Here is a 12014-nt window from a genome sequence, read left to right as displayed (position 1 = left end):
TTGTGCTGCCTCTCTCAGGTTTACCTTTATTTAAACACACACTATGGTTAGTACTTAGCAAACAGTTATAATTCAGGTATGCCTGCAGCTCTGAGTCGGAGAGCAGCAGCCTGCTCCACGACCCGTGGTGGCCCTTCCACATGTCCTTCAAGAGTACCAAAGATGAATCCATCGGTATGGCTGGGGCAGCGTCCCTGCAGGGGTGTGTGGTCATAGTCCCCACTACAGCAGCTGATGGATGGGACGCAGCATCAGGGGCAGTTACACTTGCCCACGCGAACTTGTTCGGTCATCAGCAGGTCATTTCAAGGCCTGTGGTGTGTCCGTTGTCCGTGCGTGGCTGTAAGGCTGCTTAGTGGCTGCTAAGTACGATGGCAAGCGTAGCAGTAGCAAGGCCAAGTGCATGAAGACGTGCCCAGCACCAGCAAGCACACTGCTGCAGTCTTAACCCCCAGGTAAAGGTAGCAGCCAGGCTGAAGAAAGCATCTTATTTGTCTTTCTGTCCTACCTTATTTATAGCCTGATAGTTAATGCAACTGTTGCAGAAGAACAAAGCACTTTTGGGCCCTTCAACTTGAAGCATGGCTTCTCTGAAAGGTACATAAGGTCACAAAAAACATTGGGCAGGGAATCTGTCTTTGTCTACTGTGAAAGCGAAATAGGATCTCTGGCACAGAGTTTACTGGGGCTCAGCACTTGAAAGACTTGAGGCTGAATGAGTCTTTCTGAAAAAATCTGTGGGTTTGCCATATTTCCTCGGAGGTTATTGTAGATATAATTAGAATAGTTAGATATGTAGGTCACTTTTCACTCCTTAAAACAGCATTTGGGAGAAGTGTTAAAAAGAGTGTATCCAGTCTAAATTACAGGTGAATTTTAAGTAGGCAAAAGAGGATTACCTTTATGTCTGGTATTGGCACATTACGTAGCAAAATAGATCTCATTACAGCTTGGCACAGCGTGTAGCAAATTTATCAGTAGAGCAACCAAAACAGGCAGCAGTGCAAAGCAGTAGGTAGAGCACTCGGGTTGGATATGGAAAAAACAGATCCAGTTTCCTGTCATGGACTGGCTCTCTGGTTCACATCCTCATCTTTTGTTTTGCAGAAATAATTAGCTCATCTTCATTATGTATACAGTCTTCATTAACCCTGCCCTAGAATCAGCCACCCACAACTGGTTGCTCGCTCTTTTTTTTTTTTTTTTTCTGGCCCTAATAATATTCAATTACTTACACAAAGTGGAATTTGTGCAGAAGAAAATCTTGAAAGAGATTCAACCCACAGCAGCATTATGGTTAAAGTCATCTTTGAGTAGGGAAGTTGAGACTCGGGTCATCATATGAGTGATGTGATTGAAGCTGGGTTTCCCGTACACTGTATGAAAGCCTTAATTATCAAGCCGCTGGGTTTTGTGGAATGAAGAAAATCTCCTTCCTGTGTTTCTGCACAAATCTGCTGAAAGATCACAATTTCATGCCAGTGAAGAAGAAAATATTTAAGATCTCAAGAACATTAATAGAACAAGAAATACGTGTCTTACCCAGGCGTAACTGCAAAATTTCTCATATTACTTGTCATAATTTTTACAGAGAAAAGTGACAAGCCTACTTGGTCCTTCAGAAAGGCCCTCCAATGCCAACTGTCATGAAGATTTGTTTGACTGCAAAGAGGAACTCCTGCAATGAAGAAGTGGGGGTGCTGCACACAGGCTAGCTCTGATAATTGCTCTGTGTCACTACCTGCCAGAGAACAGTGGTGTGCTGCCAGCTGTGCTCTTAGGAAACTGTGAATCAGGAAGAGAAGTTGGCTTTGCATGAGCTAAGAACAGCTAGGAAGGAGTTCCAAGGGCTGAACTGATGTGAGAGATTTGGCTGAGCAAAATTAGGCAATGATCAAGTATTATGGGAGCTCTCTGTGGTTGGGGAGATCTGACCGACCAAATAGGTGTTGGTTGGTTTACTGCACTCAGTTTCTCTGAGCCACCATCCATGAAATCAAAGCCTGGTTATTTGATTCTACACCATGATGGTTTATCCTATGTTTATTCTGTTGCTTACAAAGAAAATATATGTTTCTTTTCCATCATTTTATTAAAAAGACTGCAGTTGCAACAGAAATTCAATATGCTTTCGTGGTATCTCCAATCTGCAGAAGGAGCTTCAGCCTTCCTGAAGTCATTATGGGTGAGATTACTCAATACATTCAGATTAATGCATTTAAAGATATCTTTCATAACTAATTATCATCATTAAATAAATATGGGCTTTTGAGGTGCATAATACTTGGCTGAGTATGCACAAAGGGTTCAGAGCCAAGAAAGCAATAATAATCTAAAGCGGAGCCATAATTTTATTAACAGTTTTAGTTGAACAAGGTAAGTCTCCATGTAGCCATGGCTGTGGTGCTAGCATTCCACAAACACATTGAGACATGCTGACTTTAGAGAAAAGGCTTTACATTTACCAGAAAGAGTGCAGTAGTGATTGCACATGGATTAGAAAGGATATAATTGCTGTAATTGCCTTGAGGCCTATGTTTGCTGATAAAAGATCCTTCCCTATTGCTAATTCTGGCTCATGTGTGTGGAGCAGATAATAATTATTCTTGCTTGTTGGGCTATGAGCAAATCTCTTGAAACGTTTGTGTGTTTTTTTTCCCTAAAGAATGTTAAAACATTACTACATGATGTGCTACTGCTGCATGGATTGATTGTATTGTCCTTAGTCACTCACACAGCTGCTTATGGAGCAATTTTATTTTATTTTTTCATTTTTTATGAGATTTACTTATAGCTAAAAAGATACATATTGACAAGCTTAAAATATTGCCAAATATGTACTATCCTTTCTTTTAAATGAGAAAATCATTTGTAACTAGTTTGCAGGGACTTACATTTTCTGTAGACAATTATCAAAATATTTTCATAGTAATTAATTTCTATCCCATTGGAAAGGAAATAATCAGCAAGATAGAAGGTCATTTGAAGGAAATAATATTAAGAACATCTGTTTAACTATAACAGCATCTTAAAAAAAATATTGAAGTCTAAATTTTAAAAACATATCACAATGCCAGGCTAATCCTAGTACAGTTTACCTTTGAAGAGACTTTGCTGTATGCAAATTAATGGAAAATGAGAATGACAGGTTCCAAGATCAGCTTGCATGCTGTGTAACAGCTACATGTGGTATCAGCTGTGTTCTGATCTTGAAGACCAAGTAACTAAAGTTTTTGTGGCTTTGCCCTAAGGTACAACCAGAGTTTCAGAAATATGGGAGATGTTTGACTGTGTCAGCATTAATACACTGAAATGCTGAGGCATGCCTCATGTGATGCTTATCTCTATACAGCACAGCACAGCTCAAAGCATGTTCAGTGTTTTCTGGAAATTAGAAATTAGTTTTGTATTCTCAGGGGGGATACTTCCTTTTTGTAGTTTGTGTGCTTTTTTTTTTTTCACAGTGAATCATATAGGGATGCTAGAAATACATTTTTAGATTCTGAATAAGACTTAAATTTATTTTACATCTTGCAAATATGTTTTTATGATATGGTATTAAAATTAGAGTGATCTTTTATTTTCTACAGATCATGATAGCATATTCACTCTGGAGAATAAATGCCCCTTTTAATGAATAAACTAACTGAAAAATAACAAAGAAGATATTCCTTCTCTGAAAAATGTTGGCTTTTTAGGGCATCATTTAATTACACAAATTGATAAAAGTCTGGCTGTGAGCTATTAGAAGTAGTTTGACAACATCCTACTCCCCGTTCTGTTTTTTCATATTTGTCATGTAACTACGCTAGCGGAGCAATGCCCTTTTGTTCGAAATGACAAGTGTTATTTTGCAGCAGTTGCTGTAAAAGCCCATCCAAGCCAGAAGCTAATCTAATAAATCTATCGGATTAAGCATTACATGAAGTCCAGCCAAGAGAAAATCTTCCCTTTCTGTGCTGTCTGTATCCCCCTATGTCCCTCCTTCCCCATGCAGTCACCCCCACCCCCTTTATCACCCCCATGGTATGAAATTCCTCTGGGATGTGGAGACTTGGCTTTAAATTTTTCCTGGGGATTTCTGGCCAGACGTCTTGAAGGTAAAACACTCCGGTGTATTTTCTAACCCACAAGTCGGGATACCTTCTTGAGAGACAGATCAGAGCTCAGATCTCTGCGCAAATATATCAGGGGTTGTGAGCCAGTATCCCTGAAAGCCGAGACAAGCCTATATGGAAGCAGTGAGCTAACGCCGAGAAATAGGACATGACAGTGAATCCCTGTCAGTCTGCTCCCTTCCCTCTGCCTGGAGGCAAACACCTCATTCCGATGAAAAGTGGAACTAAAGTGCCAACTTCTCCGTGGTGTTACCTGATGGTTGTTTTAGACGTGTCCCCCAGAGCATACTGGCTTTTGCACATCCCACCCTTAAACTTCACCGTCTCCCAGCATTGCTCAGGGAGCCCGGGCACCCAAAGATGGGGAATCTGATGGTCCACCCTACGCTTACTTGGCACAATCACTGTCTGCTGTGGGTCTGCCATTTTCATCTACCTCCTTTTCTGCCTTGTACCGGAGCATTTCAAGTATCCAGGTTTGTTCCCCTAGTTTCTGAAGGCCGGGCAGGCCAGGGAAACTTAACTCCCGTGGCTGGGCAGAGGCAGAGAGCAAGGCACCGAGAGGAGGGGTCATTTTAAAGAGCACCGAGCGCAGGCTCCGGTCTCTTTTGCTCACTGTGACAGAAAAGGGTCACACTAGAAACCACAAGCTGGGACATACCAAGTGGCCTCCGATCTTTCTCCTTACTTTTTACCACTTTTCGTCTCTTTGTCTTCTCATTTTTTCTTAGGAAGAGGCATTTTCACTGACAGCTTCTTGGACAGCTCTGGGACAACATTTTTCTGAGGAGGGTAAGGGGTTTTTAACGCCTCACTTTGATAGTGTTTAGAAGATAACATATTAAAGGGGGGAAGGTTGTGTGTTTGAATGCATTGGTTTGGGACCCTCAATGTCCTTTGGCATAAGTTGTTGTAAAGCAAAAGGAAATTAGGGGAAGGCAAACAGCTATAGGAAACCAAATCATCCAGGGATTTCAAAGCTCAGTAACTTGGATTTGTTACAGGATTGCTTGATTTGTTTCACTGGTTTTGCATTTCCTGTCACTTATGCACTTATACACTAAACTAGCTAGTGCAATTTCTGCTGACAGAAAAGTAGTGTTCAGGAAAAAACTTTGGAAAGTGGACATTTTTTAACAGAGAGCTTCAAATGACACATATTTAAATGTGCTCCGCAATGATTTAGTGAGGCAATAAACATTAAGTGGTGCATGCATTAAAATTTTTAAGTTATGGGTCTCTAAAAATACATAGAACCACAAATATGACTGCCAAACAAATATGCCCTTGCCAGCTATGAAGTTGTGGCTATTAATATGAAAAGCTATAACTATGTGGCTGACATACAAAGACATCCAAAAGTTCTGTTCTGCTTTTATTCTGTGTCAATAATCATACACTGCAGGGGAGATAACATAGTTTTATTGCAAAAAGTTGCGTTAAACAACGAAGTAGACTGAAGCACCAGATGCACCTCCGATTGAACCTGTCTTAAAATGGCAAGCTGCTAGGAGGTTGCTATTCTCGGAGGTGACTCTGATAGCTCTCAACAGATGCAGCTCTGGGAATGCAGCCGGAGCAGGGGGAGGCGGGGAGCAGCTGACCCATGTGCTGGCACCCAGACATTCAGGGCCCGCAGCTCACGTCAGCTTGCGCTGACACTGACACTTCCAGCACACATGGATGGCCTTCTCCCTCTGCTGCTCTGCACGCAGTCATCACCCGGTAAAAGAAGAAAAAAAATCCTGGTACTCACAGGCAGCAACCATTCCTTTCTATAATTAAATTACTGTTTTTTTACATGCTGCGGGCTTAAGGGAAAATTGATGTGCTGAGATTTCAGACTGAAATGTGACTGCATTGAAATATGACTTCTTATAAATTATCTGAAGTAATCCAGATTGTTTTATCATTAAGTAACAATACTTCATCTTCTGTCTTTCGTGAGCACAAGGATCACAAAGAATGTGTAAATTCTTGTGTAAGACAAGACACAAAAAAAATCTTGTGTAAATTCTTTTAAAATCAATGGATATATCAAAGAGAAATGCTATATTTGAATAGGTTGCATGCTGATCTCAGCAATTCTGTTTTAAATCTGTTATTGAAGACCAGCATTTTCCTTCACTGTATGTTTGCATACACATTTTTTTTAAAATAAGCCTTTTGAGAATTACTTAAGAGCCGTCTCACATTGTGTTTGACAAAAACCTGGGTCTTCATTTCAGCAAAAGCTGAACTTGCCTAGAGTTGATAAGTGTGGTTCAAATATCTCTTCTAAGATAACTGTATGTGAACAATTATTTCCTTCACACATGAAGAACCTGTTTAAGGTAATACATTCGGCTACAGTTTGCATCACATTTTTTCCAGATAAAAGTTAGACATCATCTCTTCTCCCTAAATGTCCTCAAAATCCTAAAAGGAAGGTTAAGTTTAATAGTTTCAAATTACTGACATCGAAAAGCAAGCAAAGGGTCTATAAGTAGAAGGTATTTGCAAATCTGTCATGGGAAACAGAATATCATCAGTCTCATAAATCTAAAGTTATAAAAAATTGAAGCAATTTGGAGCAGATCCTAAATCTAAAATCAAGATAACGTTATACCCAGAATTCACTTTCTCCTTTATGTTTTACTTTACTCTTTCTTTAAGTATTTCCCCAACTCTCAATATTTCTTGGTCAAACTCTGAATTCACTTACCTGTAAATCTGTATTAGCCCTAGAACAAAGCTGGACCATATCTTTCCTATGTTTCAGATCTAGAGCCTGGCTGACTTAAATATATATTTCCAAAATTTTACACTCTGGCAAACTTGTTTAATGTTTAGGACGATAATTTAACTCTTTGAATGTGATGACAATATGGAAATATTATTTTTATGATCTTGTTATTAAAAAAGGAAAATTACTTGTAGTTCTATTCTTCATAATTTGAGTATCCATTGTTATGAATAAGCAGCCACATTACAATTTAGGACCTTATAATAGCTTTTAGAGAGGTAGATTATCCCACGTGTTTTATTTTTGTGGCATTTATATGTATTGACAAAGGTTAGCTTTGTTGCATAACCACTCAGATACTAAATTTCACAACTGCAGTGTAGCTCTAAACTTTTTCATTTTATTTTTAGCAACCTCTTGGCTGTAATATTTCATTGCAGTCATGGCACCTAAGAAGAAGAATGTGAAGAAGAACAAAGCAGATATCAATGAAACGACTATCATTGTGGAAGACGGTCCCCTCAGTAAACTAAATGGCTTGAATGGACTCTTAGAAGGAGGCAATGGTTTCAGCTGCATCTCATCTGAAGTTTCTGACTCATCATATAGCCCAAATCTCTTGGAAGGTCTAAGCAGGATGAGACAAGAGAATTTTCTTTGTGATTTGACTATCAGTACCAAAACCAAATCTTTCAGTGTTCATAAGGTGGTGATGGCTTCAATCAGTGACTACTTTCACAACATCTTAAAGAAAGATCCATCCACCCAAAGAGTAGACCTCAATGATGTGTCCCCATTGGGTCTAGCTACTGTTATCACCTATGCTTACACTGGAAAACTTACTCTCTCGCTTTATACAATAGGTAGTATTATTTCCACAGCAATTTATCTTCAGATTCACTCCCTTGTAAAGATGTGCTGTGATTTTCTAATCCAAGAAATCAGTGTTGAGAATTGTATGTACATTGCCAATATTGCAGAAACGTATGGACTAAAAATGACCAAGGAGGCGGCACACAAATTTATTAGAGACAACTTCATTGAATTTTCAGAAACGGATCAGTTCTTAAAACTTACTTTTGATCAGATTAATGAACTTCTTGCGGATGATGACTTACAGCTTCCTTCTGAAATTGTTGCATTCCAGATTGCAATAAAATGGCTGGAATTTGACCAAAAAAGAGTAAAGTTTGCTGCTGATCTCTTAGGCAACATCCGTTTTGGTACCATCTCGGCTCAAGACCTTGTCAATTATGTTCAAACTGTTCCAAGAATGATGCAAGATGCTGACTGCCATAAGCTCCTGGTGGATGCCATGAACTATCATTTGCTTCCATATCATCAGAATACACTGCAGTCCAGAAGAACAAGGATTCGTGGAGGTTTCAGAGTGTTAGTTACTGTTGGGGGACGCCCTGCTCTAACAGAGAAGTCTCTTAGCAGAGACATCTTATACAGAGATCCTGAAAAGGGATGGAAGAAGCTTAGTGAGATGCCTGCTAAAAGTTTTAACCAGTGCGTGACGGTGATGGATGGATTTCTCTATGTGGCCGGTGGGGAAGACCAGAATGATGCCAGGAACCAAGCCAAGCATGCAGTCAGCAATTTCTGCAGGTAACTATTTATTTAAATTTATTTATTTATTTATTCATTCCACACAGTGCAGGGAGAAGACTGAGCTGGGTTGTGATGTGCAATGTGATCATATCAGGTACCTATAAGGAGGACAGGGTGGAGGAGGTATGGATGCTGTTCTGTACTGAGTTTGAATGAACAGAAGAACGCAACTGAAATATGTGAAAACTTCACCATGGTTACCCATGCACAATGAGAAGACGGGAAGACTGAGAAAACATATTCCAAGTGGAGGAAATAAATGGGAGAATAAACAGGAGTTCTAGGAGTTTCTAAGGTAACATTTAAATGCATGAAATCAGGCAAGGTAAGATTTTTTAAATTTCAAGAGCTGATGATGCCTCACAGAAAGTTCCAAAAAATTCTCTGAGTTATTATAATCTTGCCTTTCTGTGCACCATTCACCATATTTTTAACAGCTCTTGTACTGCATTTCATATCCTTTGGCTTTTTTATTTATGATGAGTTTAGAAACTACATCATAGCCTCTTGAAAGCTATATTTCTATCCTCCAAGGTACTCCAAACAATACCTTGCTTACAATTCTTATCTGTCATCATCTAACAACCATACTGGTGATTGCAAGGGCAAAAGGGTATGTAGCCTAACATGCAGTAGTCAGATGAATGGTGCTAGTTATTGATTAGTTCAGGCTAAAAGCTGATGGCACACAGTAGCTTGAAGCAAAGGCTGGAGGTGAGAAAACTCATCTTTTATCTAGTAACAGACCATGTAACAGGCTATGGACAAGCAATGCCAATATGCAACCTACCAGTGCTTCCTTTTCTGCTCCCGGAAAAGAACATTAAGATAACTTCTCCCAGAGAGGTCCACTAACATATAAAGATAATGAATAAGGAAAATTCTCTAGGTCATTTCTATTGTGTAATCTGCTTTTTCAGAAAAATACATCACTTAAAGGAGACTATACTGTTGCTCTCCCAACCTTCTGCCTCGAAGCTATGCCTCACATTCTCCAGCAAGTTGTGTGCTCGCTGCACACCCAGGTTGTGTGAAGGAGGTGGGGGAATCCTTGTGGTCCACTTGGTGTTCTGCTCCCTCTTCAGCCTTTATTCCTGACAATGTCAATTCACATCAGTGTGTCTGTGAACTTGCTTTCAGAGCTACCGATAAGAATGCCATATAACAGCTAGCGATTACTCTTCACTTCCTCATAGTCTTTTTCTTGTGTGATTCTCTGGTCCCTTCGGCATGCAAAGGGAAAAATGTATAGGTCTACTAATGCACCTCACCCAACTCCTTGTCCAAAGGAGTTGTTATGTTCTATTTGCTACTTCTAAATTGCTTGTTGAAATGTCAGGGACAGAGAATATTATTTCACATAGGTTCAGAAACAAAGATATCCTCTCCACATAAATATTACTTGATAGGAGTGGCAGGGAAAGAACACTTACCCTTACTAAAAAGGAGCAAATATAAACCACCACCTAACACTTTTTAAGACTGTCTGAGTAAATTTTGTCATCTTTGCTGTAGGCATAAATCGCAATCATTTTAAAATTTCTATTGTATGTTAAAATTATTGCTTTCCAATATTCTTATGAGGTTATTATGCAAACTCAAATTAAGAAAGGAGACAGATTTACTTTATTGAAATAATATTGGATGTGGATGGTACAAACACAGTTTTCTCCAATAAAAAACTAAATTTATTTTGAAATTTAACAGGAGTATCAGTGTCATTCCACTGACTTCTGCCAGGCTAAAGAAATAGCTGAACACAATAGCGATTTAGCATTCCTCAGCCACTGTAGTAGTGGGACAGATATAGGAGTTGTAGAACTTACCATAGCTGCACGTGGGATGGTTACCCTCTGTTTTTAATGCTTTCAGATACGATCCCCGTTTCAACACCTGGATTCACCTGGCGAGCATGAATCAGAAGCGTACCCACTTCAGCCTGAACGTGTTCAATGGCCTCCTTTTCGCAGTGGGCGGTCGCAACTCAGAGGGTTGTCTCTCCTCGGTTGAGTGCTACGTGCCTGCCACTAATCAGTGGCAGATGAAGGCACCCCTGGAGGTGCCCCGCTGCTGCCACGCCAGCGCTGTGGTGGATGGTAGGATCCTGGTCACAGGAGGTTACATTAACAGCGCCTACTCCCGTTCAGTGTGCACGTATGACCCCAGCAACGATAGCTGGCAGGATAAGTCCAGCCTTAGCACTCCACGAGGGTGGCACTGCGCCGTGTCCCTGCTGGAGAGGGTCTATGTCATGGGTGGGTCGCAGCTGGGCGGGCGAGGGGAAAGGGTGGACGTCCTCCCCGTGGAGTGTTACAGCCCTTACACGGGGCAGTGGAGTTACGTGGCGCCCCTTCAAACCGGAGTGAGCACGGCCGGCGCCTCCATGCTGAACGGGAAGATTTACTTGGTGGGGGGCTGGAATGAGATAGAGAAAAAATATAAGAAGTGCATTCAGTGCTATAACCCAGATCTCAATGAGTGGACAGAGGAAGACGAGCTGCCTGAGGCCACTGTGGGAGTATCCTGTTGTACTATATCCATGCCCAACACCAAGACAAGGGAGTCCAGGGCGAGCTCAGTCTCTTCTGTACCAGTCAGCATTTAAACACTGGTCAGACCAGCAACCGGTAAAAATGTTTACCAGCACAGCAGTTTAATTAACCCTTTAAGTAGCATTTTTGTGCTTATGTGGAAAAAAATAATTGGCTTTGCAACAATTTTAACAGTGCAAATTGGCCATTTTTCCTGATCTTTAAGACAGGTGGCGTGAAACAACATATTAGGGATAAGATGAATTTTCTTAGCAGGAAAAGAGTTAAGCCATAACAGTAGAGAGAATTTTATTCTGTTCCTGACTTTGCCACTGACTCACTGTGTTATCTGTGGCAAATAATTTATTTGTGACTTGGTTTCCTTACCTGTAAAATAGAGATAAAGTTGCTTCAGAAGATTGTTGTGAGGCTTTTTTAATACTGAGTTTTAAATGCTTTCAGAACTCAAAATGAAAGCCAAACATTAGTAGTAATAAATCTCAATACACATTGGAAATGTGCCATGTCATTATAAAATTTATCAGTTTTGTTCTTTTCTAAGCATTTTATTTTTTGAGAAACAAGCCAAAAAAAAAAAAAAAAGAAAGAAAAAACAAGAAAAAATTGCATATAGCATGTACATACTTTCCTTTTGGGGCAGTGATATTCACAGAATTTTTTTACAATGTTTTCTCCTTCAGAAGCTAGAAAGAGATCCCTATCTTCTGCAATGAGACACTTCAATCCTCTTCTCTAATGCTGTGACACAGCTTTATCAAGACCTGAATCCACAAAATACATTAGCTCCTGTAAGCCTTATGGGCCAGCCCCGAGGTCTGCCTTGGGTGCCAAAGACCTCTTCTGACCCCCACGTGTACACCAGGGAGCAGACCGCCACCCTGTCCTCCTCCTCATGCCAGGGAGACTCTCCTGTTACTCCCAGAGGAAGGTGTGAAGGCCATGCAGTATGTCTCCTCCTGTTCCTGCTCTACCCATCTGTGCAGGAATGTACCTCGGGGTTAC

At 40.4% G+C, this 12014-nt stretch overlaps 1 protein-coding gene across 2 annotated transcripts; it reads left to right on the top strand.

Moving 5' to 3' along the window:
• Nucleotides 1–1283: 1283 nt before the first annotated feature.
• On the top strand, nucleotides 1284–11702 carry KLHL31 (kelch like family member 31). 2 transcript variants are annotated; one of them, XM_040553956.1, is made up of 4 exons: nucleotides 1284–2185; nucleotides 4850–4910; nucleotides 7254–8457; nucleotides 10333–11702. In XM_040553956.1, the coding sequence occupies exons 3-4, from the start codon at nucleotides 7286–7288 to the stop codon at nucleotides 11063–11065; spliced, it is 1905 nt and encodes a 634-aa protein (XP_040409890.1). In that variant the 5' UTR covers nucleotides 1284–2185; nucleotides 4850–4910; nucleotides 7254–7285; the 3' UTR covers nucleotides 11066–11702. The 2 variants fall into 2 exon arrangements, with proteins under 2 accessions (XP_040409890.1, XP_040409891.1); XM_040553957.1 differs by lacking the exon at nucleotides 1284–2185 and having other exon boundaries at nucleotides 4762–4910.
• Nucleotides 11703–12014: the final 312 nt, after the last annotated feature.

The sequence above is a fragment of the Cygnus olor genome, chromosome 3 (genome assembly GCF_009769625.2).
Source record: "Cygnus olor isolate bCygOlo1 chromosome 3, bCygOlo1.pri.v2, whole genome shotgun sequence".
NCBI lineage: Eukaryota > Metazoa > Chordata > Aves > Anseriformes > Anatidae > Cygnus > Cygnus olor.
The sequence above is the reverse complement of the archived record's forward strand: the minus strand, read 5'-3'. Positions and strand labels throughout refer to the sequence as shown.